Below are 22,651 nucleotides of genomic sequence, written 5' to 3'. Positions count from 1 at the left end.
CTCTGACATGACTTTTAATTCTATAATAATTTCATTTTTCTCCTCTGTTTTGTTTTTTTCAGAGCACTGATACTTTTCAAGCCTTATTTATTGTCTTAATGCTTTTTGAACTTTATATACTCATATATTTGAGTTCTTGTTTTGCATATACTGTGTTTTATTTTAGTACTTCAAGCTCCCATAGACGTGTTTGACATTTTCTTCTGCTTCTTAATGTTATTTTTCTGTTGTATATTCTACATGTGAACCTAGGAGTTTGCTAAAGACAAGATGAAACTGCAGCAGCTCCATTCAGGTAGTTTGTGGCTGCACTGTTCCTAGAAGAACCTGCATTATCCTTTAATCTAAGAGCTCGCCTCTGTCCCTAGCCCACGTCACATTCAGGGCAGGCAGAAAGCGTGCAGAGGTTGCAATGACCCTTTCAGCCTAGAGATTTAAATTTTTAACTGTCTCTTCTGATTCTGAACAAATAATTACTGGGTATGTTGGTTTCCTCCCTTGCCACTCTACCCTTTTTGAATCTGCACAAAACACACAGAGGTCGACATGCAGTTTTGCCTTCCTCATTCAAGTTTTCGTACCAACTCCACTGCACTGACACTAACACTGTTCTTCATGGCTTTGGGTTCTGGCTTATGACTAAATCCTATTTTAACTAATAATAATTTTCCATCCCCTCTTTTCTATTCTTTTCTTATTCTATTAGGAAAAGGAATAAAGTTTTGGAGCAGAAATGTATTTTTATGCTACATTCAATCGGTCCACTCAAAGAGTACAGTGTACAACTTCTGCACTAAATAGTAAGTTCTGAAAGACAAAGACTGTATCTTAGTTATATCTGTCTTCCCTTGAAAAGCTAAATGCCTTGCATAAAGCAAATGTTCAAATGATCAGTATATGCTGTTTTATTAAACATAAAATCCTTAAAGCCTCTCATTACTCCTAAGTTCTCCATTAACCTTCTATCCCTTTTAAAATATGAGGTGGAATCTACCAACAGAAACAGACTCAACAATGAAAAAGATGATGAAATTAGCCAAGATTTAAAAACAGACATTATCAATTTATTCAAGGACCTAAAGAAAATAAACGAGACAAACTGAAAATACAAAAAGAATTAAATAAAAAAATCTGAAATAAAAAATTACACAATGAAAAAAATACACAAAACCCTGAAGATACAGCAATATAGTGTGCTTCTAGTAGAACAACAATATGAAAAAATACTTATACACAGACAGATATACATACACATACATAAAGCACACATATAAATTAGAGGTAAGTGAAGATAGAGACAGAAAAAATATTTGAAGCTGTAACAGCCAAAACCTTCCCAAATTTGATAAAAATCAGAAACAAGAAAAGCATTATGAGGTCCAAGCAGTATAAATAAAGAAATATGTACAAAAGCTCATGAAAATAAAATTTGTGGAAATAAGTGATAACGACAAAATCTGAATTGCAGCCAGAGAAATAAACAATAAATTAGGAGAAATGAAAAGATAATAATTTCTAGTCAGAACTTAAGCAAACGTGATAACAATGAAAAGTGCTAAAAAAATTTTAATTCATAGAATGGTATGAAAATGTCCTTGAAAAATGAATACAACCAATGAGGCAATGAAAATTACATTTCACAATAGAAAAATATAAAATTCTTCTCTACTCTAAAAGAGATGAGATAATTTGTCACCTGCCAAATGTACATGACAGGAGATGCTAATGGAGGAGTTTCAGGAAGAAAAAAATTGCATCACATGAAAATTTTGATTATAAAAAATGAAGCATGCAGAAAATAGTGGAAACACAGGTAAATATAAAATATTTCCTGTCCTTTTAAAACCCTTTAAAAATATTTGACTACTTAATCCAAACAACAATAACAACATATTTTGGGGTTTCTAACACATACAGCAGTAAAATGCATGACAGCAACAGCAAGATAGGCAGGAAGGTGAAATCAGAGTACACTGTTATAATTTATACATGAAGTATTATAATGATATTTGAAGGTAGCCTCCCATGAATTAAACATACATGTTGTAAACCCTAGAATAGTCACTAACAAAATAAAAGATACATAATAAGATACACCTAGGAAGAGTAGAGAACAATGAAATATTTTAAAAAAACAAAAGGAAGGCAGAAAAAGAGGGTACAATTTTTTAAAAGATTGGAAAAACAGAAAAGAAATGACAAGGCAGCAGCAGAATTAAGTCGAACAATATTAACAACAAAACTAAAAGCAACTGGTACAAACACTCCCATTAAAGGCAGAGATTCCCAAGATAAGTAAAAAAATCAAGACTGAACTATATGTTGTCTACAATAAGTCTAATTTCAATATAAAGACACAGACAGGATAAAATTAAAAGCACGAAAAGTATATATGCACAAATACTAATATAAGAAAGTGGAAGTGGCTATATTAAAATCAGGAAAAGTAGACCAGAAGAAAATGGGGTAAACAAAGATTTCTTAGAACACAAAAAAGTATCCCATAAAAGAAAAAAGTAATAAATAATTTCTGAACTTTGATAAACTTAGTAAAGGAAATAAAAAGACAAGTTACAAAAGTAGAGAAAATATTTGTTATACATATTTCTAACAAACAACTTGAATCCAGAAAACTTAACTCTTAAAACTAAATAACACAAATACGCCAAATAAAAACTGGGCAAGAAATTTCATCATACAAGACAGAAATGGTCAATAAGCACATGAAAAGATACTTAATATTATTCATCATCGGAAAAATGCAATTAAACTCACAATACCATAAAAAAATCATAATACTACCATATGCTCATGGAATAGCTAAAATTTCAAAGACTGACAATAGCAAGTGTTGATAAAATGCAAAACAACTAAAACACTTCAACTCTGATTTTGAGAATGTAACAGGGTACAAACTCAATGGAAAACAACTAGCATTTTCTCATAAAGGTAAAGAAACTTCTCAACTTCCGCCAAGATGGAGGCATAGGTGGAGATGCTGTGCTTCCTCACACAACCAAGTTTAGAGATAACTAAATATTAGAAACAGAAAACACAGCCAGAACACAAAAAATTAAACTTTTTGGAAGTCTGATAACAACAAATTCTTCAGCCTGACCAGTAAGAGGGGCGAAACCAGCAGCTGGAGGAGCAGGGTTGCACAGGAAAACTCGGTCAGACGGACTCAGGCACGTGGAATCCAGGCGCAGGGTTGGACCTGGTGGGCAACTCAGCGAGCGACCGCAGGGAAACAGTGAGGGAGCAGGGCTGCGGGTTGACTGTGGTCGCGCATTCGTGTGTGGATAGACAAGCGAGGGAGTGGGCGATTGGACGAGAGCCAGCAGCCCCAGCAGCGAGTGGCAGCAGAGGGCTCCGCCATTTCCCCGCTCTGACCCCGCCTCCACATACAGCGTCATAACCCAGCGACTCCGAGTGGCCCGGCCCTGGTGAACCACCTAAGGCTCTGCTCCTTACCCAGCAGCTAAAAACAGCAGAGGGGGCCACCATTTCCCCGCTCTGGCCACGCCCCCACATACAACATCACAACCCAGCGACCTGAGAGTCCAAGGCTCCGCTCCTCATACTTAATGGGCAAAAAGACCAAAAATGGCTCAAGATCTCAAAGCCCCAGAGCCTATAAATCTAAGCGATGAAGAAATAGCAAAATTCTCAGACGCACAGTTTAAAACACTGGTGATCAGGATGCTCACAGAACTGGTTGATTATAGCCACAAATTAGAGAAACATATGAAGGCGAAACTAATTGAAATGAATGGAATTGCACAAGAAACCAACAGTGATGAAAAGGAAACTGGGACTCAAATCAATGGAGAGGACCAGAAGAAAGCAAATAATGGCCAAACAGAAAAGAGTGAAGAAGCAAGAATTCAAAAAAATGAGGAGAGTCTTAGGAACCTCCAGGACATCTTTAAACGCTCCAATATCCGAATTATAAGGGTACCAGAAGGGGGAAAGGAACAGCCACCAATGGAAAACTTATTTGAACAAATAATAAAGGAGAATTTCCCCAATCTGGCAGAGGAAATAGACTTCGAGGAAATAGACTTCCAGGAAATCCAGGAAGCTCAGAGAGTCCCAAAGAAGATGGACCCAAGAAGAAACACACCAAGGCACATCATCATTACATTAGCCAAAATTAAAATGAAGGAGAGAATCCTAGAAGCAGCAAGAGCTAAGGGGACAGTCACCTACAAAGGAGTGCCCATCAGACTGTCAGCTGATTTCTCAAAAGAGACCTTACAGGCAAGAAGGGGCTGGAAAGAGGTATTCCAAGTCATGAAATCCAAAGACCTGCAATCAAGATTACTCTATCCAGCAAAACTTTCATTTAGAATGGAAGGACAGATAAAGTGCTTCTCAGATAAGATCAAATTCAAGGAGTTCATCATCACCAAGCCCTTATTATATGAAATGTTAAAGGGACTTATTTATGAAAAAGAAGTTAAAAAAACATGAACAGTGAAAGGACAGCAAACTCACAGTTATTAACAACCACCTAAAACAAAAGCAAACTAAAAGGACAGCTAGATCAGGAGCAGAACCACAGAAATGAAGATCTCAAGGAGGGTTAGCAACAGGGGAGTGGGAGAAGGAGAAGGGGGGAGAAGATACAGAAAATAAGTAGCATAGACTGTAGGTAGAAAATAGTTGGGGGGCAAGAATAGCATGGGAAATATAGAATCTAAAGAACTTGAGACACATGGTCATAAACTAAAGGGGGGAATGGTGGAGATGGGGGGTATGGTGGAGGGGAATGAAGGGGGGGAATAGAACAACTGCAATGGCATAATCAATTAAAAAAATAAATAAAAAAAAAGAAACTTCTCATATAACCCAACAATCCTACTCTTAGGTATTTATCCACAAGACATAACAAAAGTCTACACAAAGGCTTGCTCATGACTGTTCGTAAGAACTTTTTTCTAATAGTCTAAAGCTGGAAACAACCCAAATGTCCATCTACATCATGAGTAGATATTATAACATATAATATTCCATTCTACAGAATACTACTCAGCGGCAATAAAAAAGAAACAGACTACTGATTAACACAAAACATGGATAAATTTTTGTACACTAAAAAGTACACTAAATAAAAGTTACAAAAAATTACACATAAGAGTTTTATTTATGATATACTAGAAATCAAAAACTTGATCCACAGTGCCAAAGCAGGTCCGAGGTGAGCTGGGGCTGGGGTCAGAGACTGACTGAAACAAGGCACTTAAGAACCCTCCAGGGGTGATGGGTGTCCTAAGTGTGGATTGTGATGGCGGTGGCTCCACTGTTGCGTGAACTGGTCAAAACTCACACTTCACCTTCTACTGGGTGCAATTTATTCTGGAAAGCATTATGCTGAGTGAAATAAGCCAGGCGGTGAAAGACAAATACCGTATGGTCTCACCATTAACAGGAAGCTAAACAACAAAACAAACAAGCAAGCAAAATACAACCAAAGACACTGAAATACAGAACAGGCTGACAGGGACCAGAGGGGAGGGAATTTCGGGGGAAAGAGGGGAAGGATTCACAGGAACAAGTATAAAGGACACATGGACAAAAACTAAGGGGGGTGGAAATGGGAGGGAGGTGGGGAGCATGGGGGGGTGAGCTGGGATGGGAGTAAAAGACAGAAAACTGTACTTGAACAATAATTAAATTAAAAATGCTTAAAAAACAAAAAAAGACAAAAGAGCAATGAGCAATATTATGAAAAGAGCAATTTTTCATTGCTCTTCTGTATAAAACTGTGTTTTCTGGGGAAAAAAGCATTCTGCTTTCTTCTATGCTAATATAATACAATTAAATTAGGACACTCGTTACAAAAAAAATGACGATTTCACAAGAAATCTGTATGCAAAATTTTTCACATGAAATTGGGAGAAAAAAAATATCATTGTTTTAAAAATAATGGACTTCAGTGTCCAATACTTCTCCTTAGCTTATCATATGTGAAATAGCACCTTTAACTTTGACAGGCTGGCTAAAATAAGTAATAGCAATTTTTTTGCCAAGTTGTGCCTTTCTTTCTGAAATTGTAAGTGAACACAATAATAGTACCTATTTATACTGTGGATAGTACTAAAGACACACTGGAGGCTTTCTCATTGTTAAGCTAATGATGCCTTGTGAACGTGTGATCTACAGAGAAATCACTGTAGTTTACCCTGCTGATGCTGTCTGACAGAAAATGAATTTCGAACGTCCTTCCTCCTCCCCTCCCCCCAAAAAGTAATGTCCAGTGACTGCTCCCTTGTTTTCACTCCTGCTATATTATACATATACGTAGTACATGAGTATTGCTTAAAAGTCAAGAGTCAAACAGAGTTTAATATAACTACAAAACCAAGTATTTAGAAGTCAAGCATCTTCTTACATTTCAATCCTGTCTGTCAGAGACCAAAACACTGGTCTTGGTCTTTCTCTGTCTCTCAAGCTGGAAATTAAAAAAAATAAGGCAAATAAAATAGCATGTTATCTTTTTATAGAATATAAAACATTAATTCCTTTCTCCTAAACTTTTCATTTATATATGACTTATCCTTGAATTTGGATACTAGCGTCTTGCAGTCTTTGTCAATCAGATTTTCCTTGCTATATACTGATGAAGACAATAATAATAGTTACTCACTTCGATTGTCTTGGCCAGTAACTGTGTGTAAGGGAAATTATACTTGTATACTTCATTAGCAACATTGTTCACATCAATGGCAGCCACCACGTGTGCAGGTACACAGCTTTCTGTAAGGAGAAGTGGGATATCTTCAAATGCAAAGTCCTTAATATTGACTTGTTCACAATAGAGATTAGTCAAAAAATTGAATTTTTAAGCACATTTCCTCACTTCCTCAATCTTCTACTGCAGCGACTTTCAATTGGTGTAGGCATGCACCGTGCTATGCCACAAGAAGTTTTAAAACAAGCAGTGCCTATTTTGTTGGTGGCACTGTCCTCTCTGCCCTTAGGCTGCCAAATACAAAAATGACAACAGCCAACACAACAGTAGCCATCGAGCATGAATGAACCAAAATTGTACGTACTTTCTGTCAGATCCGCGTGCCACAGAATTTTAGTGGTTAGTTTATGTGTGCCAGGAGACGAAAAAGGTTGAAAATCGCTGATCTACGTGGATCTCAAACTGTCAACTGATGACCAGGCTAGGCATGAAGTGAAATATTTAGTGTTTCTGGTTCATCTCTCTAACTGCATTCCAGTACCAATGTAAGATTTAAGTGTTTTAGTCATTATCTCATATATATATATATATATATATATATATATATATATATGCTTTCACCCTCCATTAATATAGATGCTAAGTTACACAAAAAATAGGAAAGAGAAGTACATTTGTACAAGCCATATCACTTGGAACCTTAGATAAATAACTACCATTTGTTGCTCTACTTCTAACATGAATACAAAGCTGCTTCCCAATATCACTGAAATGCTTTCAAGTAAATTCAAGGTAAGTTTTTTGTTTTGTTTTGTTTTTAAATAAAAACAGTCTGACTGAGACATAATTCCCATATGACAAAATTCACCTGTTTAAGATTTAGGTAAGTTTTTTAGTGAGAGAAATAGTTCATTGGTGCCCAAATATGAAAAGTTCATGAACCAAATATTAGAAATTTGGACAGACCAAGAGAGACTATGAGAAGAGTAAGGGAAAGCATTGCAAGGGCATGCCTTTACTGTCTTTCTGCTACAGAAAAGCACGTTCAAAATGCTTTTCAGATTCTGCCATAGTTTTTAAAGGGCAGTCTAAATTTGAAGTATGTAAGCTGCTATTACATTTTGCAATCATCACCCACTTTCTTCCCCCAAACACACACAAAATCAGCTATGCGTATATCTTGTTACAAATCAAAAGAAAATGCAAAGAGTTTTAAAAATAAAAGTATTTGAAACTTCTTAGGCAAACAATCAGAGAAAATATTATACAACTACATAGTAGCTCCAAATAACTACCATATTTCTTTAATACCCATTTGCTGTTAACAGCTTGGATAGCCCAAATATATATAAAAAAGAAGGAAGGAAGAAAGGAAGGAAGGGGAGAAGGAAGAAGGAAGGAAGGAAGAAATATGAGAAGCTAGGGTTCATGAAGCGGGCATCTGCAAATAAAACAGGAGTCGGGAAGAGGGGAAGGCTCACACACGTTCGGAAATCACAACCACACACTGAGGCCTAGAGAAGACGATGCCACAGAAAAACCAAGGGCATGTATGTCTCTAGGCAAATATATACTAAATGCCTACTGGGCTCAAGACACCAGCCTAGGACCAATCATCTCCTAGGTCCCCTACCGCCTTGCATATAGGTCTCCAGAAACTCTGAGATCCAGTTAGTAATATCATAGGTAACTACTTACAATTGAGTGTAAATTCAACAACTAGTTACTTTCCATAATATAAATTTTAATTATAAGCTGTATCTTTGTTGAAAGCATTAGAGAGATCTTGAAACATAAATCAGGAAGGCTTTCAAACAAACAAAAAGAAAGTATATAAAGATCACTGGCCCTGGCTGATATGGCTCTGTGGATTGAACACTGGCCTGTGAACTGAAAGGTCACTGGTTCGATTTCCGGTCAGGGCACATGCCTGGGTTGCAGGCCAGATCCCCAGTCGGGGGAGTGTGAGAGGTAACCAATTTGATGTTTCTCTCCCTCCCTCCCTCCCTCCCCACCTCTATGAAAATAAATAAATAAAATCTTTAATTTAAAAAATCACTGTAAAATCACAAATCTTATTTATGAGGTCTGTCCAGAAAAAGTCCAGTCATTGTTAACATAATAGAATGGTTTGTGCAACACTGATGTAACCTGGCGGCCAAGGAGAATGTACTGGAATGCATATGTATGAACTGTGACAACTTCACTGCACTAGTCAGCGGGGGTGTTAGACATTGTTAAGTGAACATGTGTACTGTGTGGCTGTCACGTTCAAAGTGATTGAGTGAGTAGAGCAACAAATCCGCAACAATCTTTGTGTTAAGCTTGAACATTCCTCTGAGGAAACTATTCAGATGATTCAGAAGGCTGCAGCTATGGGCAACTGGTGATTGGCAGCTTCATCACAACAATGAACCTGCTTCTGCATCAGGTCTCATACACAGTGTTTTTGTAAAACATCAAATCACCCAGGTGACTCAGGCCTGCTACAGCCCAGATTTGGCATCCTGCAACTTCTGGCTTTTCCCAAGAGTAAAATCACCTTCAAAAGGGAACAGATTTCAGACAGTTGATGAGATTCAGGAAATACAATGGGGCAGCTGATGGCGACTGAGAGAACTGTTTGAGGTCCCAAGGTGCCTATTTTGAAGGGCACCATTGTCCTATGTACAGTGTTTCTTGTATCTTCTGCAATAAATGTATTTTGCACATTCCATGTCTTAATACCTTCTGGACATTCAGGTCAAGAACTAAGCTACTTAACCATCCTAAGAGCTCAGAATTAAATAAATTTTACAGAACTATTGTACTGCTTTACTAAATAAAATATGTTGTGATTTGCAAGACGCAGCCTGCTTGCATTTCCACTTTATGTGCAGCAAACTGAGAGTGCCTGGAGTTGGTAGATATGACTTTTTCTTTCTTTCGGCATGGTTGAAAATCCGTAGTGATGTGCTGGGTCTGTACTATAATCAATAATTAATTTCTGTTCTTTTTTTATGTGCTTGGGAAATACAAAATCTGACAAACAGCAATCACCAAATGATTGTTTCATGTCGTGATTTGAGAACAGATGAACCAGAAACTCTTTCTCAGGAACAACGGGGATTTAAGTCAGTAAAACCAGCGCACTGTTTGCAACGACTGATGCGCGTGTTTCAGGCTTTTGCAAAATTAGGATCTGCTTGAGTGACGTGAGACACTCAAGTCAGAAAAATGCAATATAAATATTTTTAATTAATTAATTTATTTATTTTTAAAGTATTTTAAAGTATTTTATTTTTAAAGTATTTTTATTGATTATGCTATTATAATTTTCCCAATAAATAATTTTAAAAGGTTGTCAGATTGAATCTGCAAGGAAAGAATAAGGGGTATTTTGCTGCCACTGCTATGATCAGTGAACTAAAAAAGACAGATTTAGTTACATAAGAGAAACTCTTAGGTGAATGTCAGAAATATCACTGACAATGCACACATAATTCCTGCTCTCAAATATGTTTCTTATTAAAGTGGGAAAGAATCACACACACACACACACACACACACACACATCATTTGAATAGTAATAAAGTTCCTTCTTATTTTCATCAGTCTTTCTGGAAAAGTTATGGGGAAGAACCTCTGATCAATAGTAATAAAAAGAAAAAATACATTTTTTCCTTTTCCTTCTTTATGACTTATTTTCGGATCATACAGGTGAGTAATTATTTGAATTACCTCCACAAAATCACACCTGAGACAACTAATCAGGTATATTAACACTGACATCTAGTTGTCAAGTGCAAGATTAGTTGAATACCTTCAATGTCTATTTCCTCTCATTTAAAGTAATAGCTTAATTAAGAAAAAAGTACTAAGAAAAAAACAGACTCGCAAGGATTCTAAATTTAAAATCATTGCCAAATATTTCATCACTATTAGTGAAATACATTTCTTGTTCCATTTTTTAAGGTTTTTTCATTTAAAAAATAAGTAAATTATTTCCATGAATTAAATAAAATAAATAAGTTTGAAAAAAATAATCCTTAGAAGTTTACCTAGTAGTCAACCCTAACCAATTTACTTTGGGTGAAGACATACTTTAGATCACTGTTACTAAGTTCTGACTGAATACAAGAGCCCATCAATCAGAAAGTGGATGGGACTGTGTGAGATGTATAGATAGATGTATGTATAGAGCTGGGGAAGTGGAATGTCACATGAATGTTGTTTTAAAGGTACACTGAGAGAGTTTACATAGAAAGAAAAAGAAAGATGCTATATAAGATAATATAAAGAAAAGCAGAGGCCATGAATCTTGAAGAGGACCATGAGGAAAGATATTAAAGTATAAGAAATCTTTCTAGTAATGGCCTCTAGAAATGGCCTCTAGAAAAGTCCATTTCAAATGGTGTTGGCATAATGAAGGAGTCAATACCCATAGTGCTCCCTCCATTTCTCCCCCCACACCATACCGTAAGCTTCCCTGTGCAGAAGAAAAGCAAGAGGAAAGGCAATTTTGCTAGAGGCCACACAGCCCTGCACACCCTGCATTATCCTTACTAGTTATATAGCCTTGGGGGTTGCAGGGAGCCTCAATTTCCAGGGACATAATCTGGTCCCCAAAAGAAAGTTTAATAGGTAGTTCAAATTAGACTTAACTTGACATTCTAGAATAGATTAGTACAGCAATTTTCAACCTTTTAAATCTCATGGCACACATAAACTAATTACTAAAATTCTGTAGCATACCAAAGAATATATTTGATCATCTGACCAAAAAAGGTATAATTTTGACTGATTTACAAAAAATAATAATAGTAATTACCCACCCATTTTGCTCCAAAGTGATTTCTCAAAAAAATCAGGTGCCTATACTTATATATAAAGATTTCTGGCACCAAGAGTTAACCAATCAGATGCAGTTTTATTATGTGATATGACAAGTAGGATGCAACTCTACTCTATGACCTATATATTTATGGTTCAAGACGGGGCATGCACACTGGATGGCCATTGCTGTGTTAGCAGTTGTCATTTTTTTATTTGAAAATATAAGAAAAAAGAGGTTAGTGCCCCCTGACTAAATCGTCAGATACTGCGTGTTGTAAAAGATCTAGTGGTACACTGGTTGGAAATCACCGGCTTAGTACGTGGGTAACGAACTGCAGTGATGAAAATATTCTGTATCTGCGCTGCCCAATATGGGGGTCACCAGCCACATGCGCTTACTGAGTGATTTTGCATGGCTAGTTCAGCTGAGGAACTGAGTTTTAATGTAATTTAATGTACTTTGATTTAATCTAGTTAAACCTCAATAGCTCCACAGGCTGAGGCTGCCCCACTGGACAGCACGTTTGGGGCTGCCCGCAGCAGTCCTGCATGGAGGTGTGGGGCAGTGTGGGTGTCATGACAGCCATGGAGTGAGACACACTCACGTTCAGTTTCTGGATCTGACACTTATTAAATATAAACCCTTGGGAAATTTAATTTTCCTCTCCAGGCCTCAAATTCTTCATCAATGAAGTGGACATAATAGTGGTTCCCAAAAAGGGCTGCTTTAAAAAGTAAAAGAGCCCTGCCCAGGGAGCGAGCAAGTGGGAGTGCCGTCCCGTACCCCAGAAGGTACAGGCTTGATCCCGGACAGGGCCTGTGTGGGGGCAGTGGATCAGTGTTTCTTATGTTTCTCTCCCCTCCCTGCTGCTTCCTCTCTCTCTCCCCCAAATCAGTAAACACACCCTCATGTGAGGATTAAAAAAAAGTAAATGAAACAAAATGTGTAAAATACCTAGTATATAGTAGATAGTATATAGTAGATTTGCAATAATTATTATAACTCCTATTCATTGCCTGACTTCTAACTGGAGTATTATAAACTAAATAGACAAAGTAATAATTACGATGATTTTAATTGTTGTTATTATTATTTTATTAAAGCTAACAAATTATACTAGTGAGAAAAGTTTAAGAGATATACTGGTTCACCTGGGTGAAAATTTCAGGAAAGATAATTCTAAAGGATTTTAGGGTAAAATAAAAAAGGATCTTCACCAATTATAATAACTGCATGGTTCCAATCTTTACTATGAAATACAAAGAGAAAATGGACTAAAATTTAATTCTAAAAGATCAGCATTAATAAAAGGAAAAACTACTTCTGGCTAGGATGGAGGCGTAGGTAGATAGACTTTGCCTCCTTGTACAACCCAAAGAGGACAACAACAAGTTTAAAAACAAAAATAACCGGAACTGTCAGAAAATCAAACTATAGAGAAGTCCAACAACCAATGAGTTAAAGAAGACACATTCATCCAGACTGGTGGGAGGGGCAGAGATGGGCAGCCAGGGAAGAGCGGACAAGCAGCAAAGCAGTGGCTGGTGGACCAGGCAGTCCCACATTTGTGTGCAGATAAATCAGGAAGAAAAACTGGGGAGCAAGACAGACTGCGCAACCCAGTTCCGGTGCAGAGAAATCGAGCCCCAAAACCTCTGGCCATAAAAGCCTGTGGGCATTGCAGCAGCAGGAGAAACCTCCAGCCTCATTGGAGAGTTCACTGGAGAGACCCACAGGGTTCTAGAATGTACACAAAACTACCCACCCAGACACCAGCACCAGAAGGACCCAATTTGCTTCTGGGTAGCAGGGGAAGTGACTTGAAAGCCAGTAGAAAGCCAAGAAGCAGCAACAATTGTTCCTTCTTGGATCCCTCCCCCACATACAGCACCACAGTGTAGCATGGGTTGCCCTTTCCTGGCAAATATAAAAGGCTCCGCCCTTCACAATGTAACAGGTACACTGAGACAAAAGGTATAGCACAAATTAAATAACAGATCTAAACTCCAGAAAAATACCACTACATGATAAAGAGATAGTCAATCTATCAGATGCAGAATTCCAAACACTGGTCATCGGGATGCTCACAGAAATGGTTAAGTATGGACACAATACAGAGGAAAAATTGAAGGCTATGCAAAGTGAAATAGAGAAAAATATACAGGGAACCAACAGTGAAGGGAAGAGAACTGGGACTCAAACAAGTTGGAGCAGAAGGTGGAAATAAACATTCCACCAGAACAGAATGCAAAAACAAGAATTCAAAGAAATGAGGAGAGGTTTTGGAACCTCTGGCACAACATTAAATGTTCCAATATCATAGGGGTGCCAGAAGGAGAAGAGGAAGAGCAAGAAATTGAAAACTTATTTGAAAAAAATAATGAATAAAAAGTTCCCCAGTCTGGTGAAGAAAATAGACATGAAAGTAAAGGACGATTAGAGAGTCCCAAAGAACTTGGATCCAAGAAGAAACATACCAAGTCACATCATAATTAAGCTACCCAAGATTAAAGACAAGGAGAGAATCTTCAAAACAGCAAAAGAGAAGGAGAGAGTTATCTATAAAGGAGTTCCCATAAGGCTATCAGCTGATTTCTCAAAAAGAAACCTTGCAGGCAAGAAGGGACTGGAAGTATTTGTAGTCATGAAAGGCAAGGACCTACATCCAAGATTACTCTACCCAGCAAAGCTTTCATTTAGAATGGAAGGGCAGATAAGGTGCTTCCCAGATAAGGTCAAGTTAAAGGAGTTCATCATCCCCAAGCCCTTATTATATGAAATGTTAAAGGAATTTACCTAAGAAAAAGAAGATGATCAAAACAATGAATAGTAAAAAGATAACAAACTCATAACTATCAAAAACTGAACCTAAAAAAAAAACCAACAAACTAAGCAAACAACTAGAACAGGAACAGAATCCCAGAAATGGAGATCACATGGAGGGTTATCATTAAGGAGGGGGAAAGGGAAGGACGAGGGAAAAGGTACAGGGAGTAGGAAGCATAAATGGTAGGTACAAAATACACAGGGGGAGGTTAAGAACAGTGTAAGAAATGGAGAAGCCAAAGAATTTAAATGTATGATTTATGGACATGAACTAAGGGGAGGGAATGCTGGTGGGAGGGGGATGCAGGGTGGAGGGGAATAAAAGAGAGAAAAAAATGGGACAACTGTAATAGCATAATCAATAAAATATATTTAAAAAATAAAAAGAAAATCTTTCCTAACCCTGCTATCAAATGCTGGCATGAAAGAGGAAAACAACAGATATAAAGAGAAATATTTTTCGAAAGAGGGCAGAATCTCTTCTCTCCAGGATATTTATTACTTGTCTTATCCAATATAGAAGACAGTCCAACTAAACAAACTTCTAAAGATGCTTTCTATCCCCAGTACTCAATGAGTATTTAGGAAAGAGTCGACCTTCAGATAATCTTTCTCTACCTACCATTTTTTGACAACAATCTTGTTTTTTTTCTCCCCAATTACCTGGTTAGAAACTAGAGAATTGACACAAGAAAAATGTTCATCTATGGTTAAGTTTGTCTATCAGTATGCCTTTTCTAACTAATATTTTTTAATTATGAAGGGATAAAAGTAGTAAATCTATAATTACATCATGACAAATAATATAAAGTTTGTTTCCATATTGAGTGATGATGTAGAGAAAATGTGATTTGTAGGTACCAAACTATAAAAATGCTGTAACAAATGCTTACTTTCTCCTTCTAATTATATATACTTATTAGAGAGAACTGCAGTCACTTCACAGATAAAGCTAGATCTTAGGTGAAATACTGCTACATCTTTTTTGATGATATCAATCTGCAAATCCCTTGCCCTTTTTCCCATTTCAAACTACCTAAGCAATACTCAGATATTAATCAAACAAATTAATATCTAAAAGTACTACACAAATGAGTACTTTTTAAAAAAGGTATAGAAAATGGATAGGGAACTTCATCTTTGTACGATAGAATTCAAAGATCTTAATTACTCATAAATGCCCAGTCTCTCTGACTTCATCAATGATTTCTAGTCATACTATCTGAGCAGAAATGATTTGTCGATCCCATTTATTTACCCATTCTCTTCAATAACCAAACATCTTATGTATTCACTGTGGCAATGCCCCAGGTAAAAGTGTAATGGGATACAAAGCAGGGGCCCCAAAATATAGAAAAATTCCCCACACCCCATAATTGGGGAGTAGGGGGAAGGGAATGAAATAGCTTAAGATACTTTGCATTTTTATGGCAAGTTGATCACTAGTTAATAGTTGTGCTACACCCAGGCAAAGGATTACTTGACTTTGAGAGCATTTTCAGGGACTCAGGAAATAGCCAGGGGAGATGGAGGCCCCTGTGTCATGAGTCACTCTTGCCCTGACTAAAGATGGCAGCCAATAGAATGTAAAAGATACAGGGGAACTGGCAAATGTAGCACCTTGTAGGACAAACCAGATATAAGGTCACATAGGAAGCTCTGGGTTAGCATTTAAAATAAGGGCAGGCAGAGAGAGAGAGAGGAGACAGGTCTACCATGGGGTAGTGAGGAAGCAACAAGAAGCCATGCTGGCCAGTAGTCAAGATTCTGCCATGGGGCCAGGTGCAGTAATGAAGAGGCAGCTAAGAGACGCAGCCATGGGGGCTGCAGTGTAGGAAGCAGGCATACCAGTCTATAGTTTGTAGGAGATGGAGTAAGAAAGAGGAGACCCACTGGAAAACCTGCCTAGAGAACATGGTGGCAAAGCTGATGGACCTGCCTAACCAACCAGGGACGGACTATTGGGAGATGCCTGGAATGCTGAACTGTGGCCAGGAATGCTGAGAACTTTTGTAGACTTTTGTACATCTGAAGGATTACAGAGAAGACACTTTCTTGGGACACGTGGTTTACCGACTTCACCATGATCCATACAACCTGGCACATGTTTTCCCGGACTACCACATGGAGGCTGAGAACAATGTAACCAGATCCTGAAGGAGAGAGCTGGTGCAAGAGGGTGGTGACTCTGAAACCCACCAGTATACTTTCCAGAGGGGATGGAGAACTGTTTGCATAACTGGCTTAAGAAGAGATAAGGATGTGGGGAACTTTGGGGCATGTGTTTGGTTTATAGCCAGGTGGGGAGGAAGGGAAGGGCTGGGTCTTGTGGGAGAGGGGGGCTCTGAGTTAGAGTGCTCCCAGCCCTCTGAGGCTGGAATCCTGTAAAAACCTGGTTTCCTCAGCACTGATTGTTGGGTCATCATGCATCAGGGCACCCTGTACATGAGCCCTGGTTTGCTTGGTTATAAAGGACTGTATCCCATCCCCTCTGCAGCTAGAGGGTTATGAAGCTAAGTTCTGACCACTGAGGTATGTAAGTAGAAGTACATCTCGTTCTTAGAAAATGTTTTTTTTTTTTTAAGAGGGTGATAGATGCTTATGCTTTCTGGCCTTCCTACTGTTGGTTTGGGGAATACATGCAAGGCTGGAGCTCTAAGCAACATGCTAGGCCATAAAGACGACGACCACTCCACAGACCTGGCAAAGCAAAGAGCTGGAAGGAATGAGGATTTGAATGATTTCACAAAGTCACCATAGCAGCCCTTGGTTACCACCATTAGACTTATTTTCTGTGAGAAAGAAACGAACTTCTACCTCCTTTTAGTAATTACTGTATTGGATGTTTTTAACATTGACAGTCAAATCTAATCCTAACAGATACCTCAAGTGTTTATAGTACGCATGTGTGTATTTTACAATGGGGGATGGTCAGAGTTCTATGGACATGTTTATTTATAAACTATATGTATAAACTATATGTATAAACTATATGTAACACAATGTCACTTTTTAAAAAAATTAAAGTATCAAATGCCCTTTTTTCTGAACTCACATCAGTAAATTTACACTTAAGAAGTTTGCCAGGGTTCTTCTGTTAGATTCCAGCCATATCATTTACTGTTTACAAGTCTGGAAATTCACCAAATGCCTTCCTGATAAAATCCAAAATTCTTAGCATTATCTGGCCCCTGGGTACCTATGTAACCTCCCCTCTCAACGCTGTCCCTTGACCAACCCTACACTCTTCCAGTTCACACCTGCCACCCTCATCACATACACTTTTCCCTCAGGTAATAGCAAACTACTTATCATGTCCCAAAGGGGTCATATTTCTCAATCTCGGTGTTTCTGCACATGGTTAACAGACCTATCCTACCCTGCCCAATCTCTGACATCATCTCTCAAGTTCTTGGTCATTCTTACTGGTCCCTCGGGATTCACATAGCTCAGGCATCACTCCTCCAGGAAGCTTTCAGAAGGGAAGCTTCACATTTACCCCAGGACACTGTCTTTCTCACTAGACTATGCGATCTGACGGAGACAAGCCATGTCTCATGCGTCTGGGTACTCTCATTACCCAGACACTGCCGTAAATGGTGCCCACAGGCCCTCAATAAACACCTCTTGACTAAAGAGATGCATGAGTAAGAGTGAATTTGATTTCTAAAATCAGCGCCTGAATACTGTTGATTATCCTCTTCAACATCCTATTCCTGAGAACAGAACTAGCTTAAAGATTCTCTATGAAGCCTGCACTTATGTGGTTATCAATGTGTACCATAAGGTTCACCTTTAAATAGGTTGACATTTAAGTCAAATATTTCCGTTGGAAATAAAGTTTGCAGAATAGCCTAGAAAATTCTACTTATCTTACAAACATCTTAAACACAGCACCAACAGCGCTGCAGCCCAGCAGTCAGCATTTATGATAGTACTGGCACCAGGCACTCATCTAGGTACTGAGAACATGAGTGGACATCTGTGTTCTGTTTTGCCAGCATCTACTCCCCCTTTTCTGGTAACAGTCCCAGATTTTCTTTGGGGGTCTTCCCTCACTATCTGTCAGAGTAGCTCAGGCAGCCTCAAACTTTCCACCCCCAGTTTCTATGAAAGCATGAAGCACCTGCCCAATACGACTTCCCAGAGTGGTTTCAGGATGAGCACAGAACTCAAGATAATCAGGCACAAGAGGGAATGGCTGGTTTTTCCTTGGGTAACTAGGAAGAGATACTTGATCTTTCTCACTGAGTTTAACCTTGGAAGGATGTAAGTTCAGAGGCTACTTCATGCAACAAGAGAAGAGTGTATATAAAAATACACTCAATCCAGAAGGAACAAGGCTGAGATATATAGGGTTTCTGGTGACATGAATTAAGCCCCATTTTCGAACTCTACCCCAAACCAAGCTTACATTCGGGCTTCACTATTACAGGAGTACTTACAACTTTTATGTAAACCAGTTTGGGTTGAGTTTTCTTACTGAAAATAACAGTTCTAACAGGCACTCAAAAGAACACACTTAAAATATCATTTGTCACTATGAGGAAATGCATTTCACATTCCAACTTGGCAAGCAGAGTAACATGAATGCCAAAAGCTTTGTGAATGAGTAATTAACTATCTACAAAATAGAAGCACTTCTCTTTAAATGTCCTAAATTGAGGCAATAGTGGCAGGAGTCCCAATTTGGGGAGCCAGGGCACCATTATGGGGCTACCCAATTACCTAAGCTTATATACATACTATAAATAAACCGGTATGTAGAAAAACTATCTGTAACCTGTAATCTCCAATGTCTTTTATAAAAGCACATAATATTTTCAGTAGTACAGTCAGTCTTATTGATTCTTACAAAATCCAAGTTCTGAAAGTAAAAACAATTAAAATAGACACTTCAAGTACAGACAATTCAAAAAAAAGAATTTAAAATGATCAGTTAACTATAAAATGATCAGCTAACATACTGAACCTTCCTAATAGTGACAAAAATCCACATTAATCAATTTTGACTATGAGACTAGCACAGATTTTATAAGATGAACACTGTCTAGTATTTAAGTAGCAACACCTCCAGAACTGTAAGATAAAAGTCACCCTCCCATCATATTCCCCATGAAAATATCCAAAATTAGATATATGGCCATTTTCAATATAGATGATGAAAAATGTAGCTGAGATATTTAAATAACCTCATATTACCTAAAGTTAATTCATCAGAGAGGCAGCAGGAAGGCTCTGTGGACCACAGGGTCCTCCAAGGAAGGCAACTCCGTAGAGGCCACACACCTGCTGTGGACAAGCCTGGGGCTAGGGCACTCTGGGTGGAGCCTGCAGCAAAGGCCACAATGGAGAGGAATACAGAGAAACAAGACCAGCGGGCCTGAAAAAGAGAACTAGGGGAAGAGTGGCAGACAATGCTGAAGAGGCAGACAGAAGCCAGACCTCACATGTCTAGTGAGAAGAGGGGACTGTGATCCTAACCTCGAATGGAAGCCAGTTAAGCAAGAAAGTGACATGATCCAGTTTACTGTGCAAAAAGCGCATTCTGTTGCTATGTGGAGATAGGGGTGGAGGCAGGTGGAAGCAGGGGAGAAGTTGGGAAACTGTTTTAATATTTTAAATAAGAGATGGTATAGCTTAGATTCAAGGTGGTGGCAGTGGTAACAGAAATAAATGTGTACAGTACAAATTCTGGTTGCATTGGCTGATAGGAGAGAAAATGTTTTAAGTGTTTAATTAATAAAAAATTCAAATTAAAATTATACAATTGCCCCTATCAAATTAGCAAAAGTTAAAAATGTATAATACAAATTCCAATGACTATGTAGTTGAGAAAATACTCATACTAATAATTTTTGACTTAGTAACTGGTACATAGTCTTTTTTTTGTTGTACAAATTAATTTGACTTTTAGAAAACATACTTAAAGAGAAAATCAGGATTTGTGCTCAAGGATTTAACTGTAGCACATTTACTTGCAAAGAAGACGGGGAATTATCTGATATTCAACACTTCAGGAGTGGCTGAATTATAGCTTAAAGTACTAAGCAACATTTAAAATCACAGTTCACAATATGGGGAAAATGCTGACATTGTACAATCTTATAAAATTAACTAAAGAAGCAAATAGTACCAGAGTTTTCTTTTTTAGTAAGTTATCATGCTTAGTAAAAGCATGATAGTAAGTTATGATATGACAACTGAATATAGAGAACTATAATAATTGCTAATAAAAATAATTGGTAATAAAAATTTGACAATAGTCTAGAATCAAAACTTAATAGATATTCTCAGAAAACGTACAAGCTCAACCCACTACACGTCTTATCGTATCAACCTCGTTACCCTTATACTAAATCAGGAAGCAGGGAAGTTTCAGTTTTGTGGTTGTTATAGTAACTTAAGTATAAACATGCACATTTAAAATCTGTTGCTGTATCTTCAATGCCTACACAGTACCTGGTGCAGAACAGGAGGTTGCTCAATCCATATTTTTTAGTGAATATCACAAAAAAACCCCAAAACAACAAAAAACCTTTTCAGTTCCAACTTGGCACCAAAAAAATTTAAAACGTCAAAATGAATGAGGTAGGTAAAACCAATAGTGATAACAGCAATTTATAATATTTTGAGTGGCTACAATGCACCAAGCATTATTAAACACTTTATGCGGTTTGTCTTCCCTCCTCAAAAGACTCCTTAGCTGAAAGAATTACTCTCCACATTTTAAAACCTGGAAACAGATTAAAAAATATTAAAGAACTAGTCCAAGGTCACGCTGCAACTAAGTTTGAACTCAACTCTTCTCATACCTAAATGTAACCTAGACACGATGTTCCAAGCATTTACAGTGATTGGAAGTGACCAGATTACTTCTTTATGCTTCCCCTACAGTTCTTGGTGTTCACCAACTTCTACCTTTTATTTGTTTTAAGTTTCATTATTATTTATTTGAGTATTTCATGTTTATTTTATTTTGCTTTTGTTTGTGTTTTTCTGATCTAGCCATATGCCTTGTGTATTAATCATAAACATTTTCAGAATACATGATTCGTTCAATTAATGCATTTCCACTTCCCTCCTTCTTTGTTTCATAAATTATTTTATTGTTGTTCAATTATAGTCATCTGCATTTTCTCCCTTTTACCTTTTAGTTAACCCTTTGATAAGCCCTGCTTCACAAGAGAACACCTGCTCGGGACCTCCCCTCCCCCACTGTTACTTTTCCAAGGGGCGGAGACCAACTTGCCAAGACCCTTGGTTACTGTCACACTAGGATTTGGGGATTGGCACTAGGCAGGGGCCTCACCACTCTACTCTGTGGGCTTCATTCTAATTGGCGTTTATAGCCTAGCCTTGCGGATCAGGACTCACAAACTGACAAGATGAGTCCTGTAAGGTGCCGCAACTGCCCTTGGGAACAAGAATCGGGATGGGAAGAAGGGAGTCTTGGCCTGAAGCAGCTGGAAGAGGTGGCCTGCTAACAGTTTCCAGGACAACCGAGTTCCCCCACCCGCCTTCCTCCGTCCCCGCCCCTTGGGCGTCGTGCAGCTCCGCTCCGCCCCTCCCTGAGCCTGAGCTCTGAGAAGTGCTCACGCGGGAATAAAGGGAAGGGCGCTCTGCATTCTCACCTATTAGTGCTTGGTGCATTCCCCCAATGCCGCTGTACAGCTCCAAAACCCGCAACGGTTCCATGCCCACACTGCCGCAGCCACCACCTCCTCGAAACTAGGCCTGCCGGTCCCTCATTTTCTCCTTCCTCCGTCTGCACTGCTCCCAGGCTTCGAGTTCCGCGGCTTTTTAGTTCCGCTCTCTCCAACACCGCAGGGTGAGGGCTTCACTAGGCAGCATTGTGGTTGGGGGCTGGCAGGGGTCAGCTGGAGAACAAAGGGTAGATAACAGAGAGGGCTCCCAAATTAAGAGCAGCTACTCCGTGGCCTCGTTTACACTTCATCATCTTTCTAAGGTGTTTTCATGGGCTTTGGGAGGGAAAATTCTGGAGTTCAATGGAGGGACAACATTTGCCTTTTACTCAAAATAAATTAACAAAGGTTTGAATCTAAAAAACTCACTTTTCAGGCTTGCTGCTTTTCCGAAACTCCCTTGAATGCCTGAATTGTTCCCACATTTCTTCCGTTATGCTTGCACACATAACCAGTTACCCATAACCTGTATCTTGGGTTACAGAGATAAATCAGATCAGCCTCTTCTCCAGGGAAGGTCCCAGAGTGACAAGTGTGGAAATAGCAAGTGTGCAGCAGAGCCCTGCTGCTTGCTGTAATTGTTAGTGGGGTTAATTGTATTTTAGC

At 38.4% G+C, this 22,651-nt stretch overlaps 1 protein-coding gene across 4 annotated transcripts in view; it reads right to left on the bottom strand.

Moving 5' to 3' along the window:
- Window positions 1-22,076, bottom strand: part of TRDMT1 (tRNA aspartic acid methyltransferase 1) — a 47,224-nt gene extending 25,148 nt beyond the window's left edge. For 2 of the 4 annotated variants that reach the window (XM_037161812.2, XM_037161811.2), the window contains exons 1-2: window positions 21,974-22,076; window positions 6,653-6,762 (exon numbers count right to left, since the gene is read on the bottom strand). In XM_037161812.2, coding sequence (XP_037017707.2) covers window positions 6,653-6,762; window positions 21,974-22,037 — 174 coding nt within the window. In that variant the 5' untranslated portion in view covers window positions 22,038-22,076. Of the gene's footprint in view, window positions 1-6,397; window positions 6,458-6,652; window positions 6,763-21,973 lie in introns of those variants that run through there. The other 2 variants (XM_037161814.2, XM_037161813.2) reach the window with 2 other exon arrangements.
- Between the last annotated feature and the right edge of the window lie 575 nt (window positions 22,077-22,651).

Source organism: Artibeus jamaicensis, unplaced genomic scaffold (assembly GCF_021234435.1).
Source record: "Artibeus jamaicensis isolate MK-2021 breed Jamaican fruit bat unplaced genomic scaffold, CSHL_Jam_final contig_426, whole genome shotgun sequence".
Lineage (NCBI taxonomy): Eukaryota > Metazoa > Chordata > Mammalia > Chiroptera > Phyllostomidae > Artibeus > Artibeus jamaicensis.
Note: the sequence above shows the minus strand (reverse complement) of the source record. Positions and strands in the feature narration are given on the sequence as shown.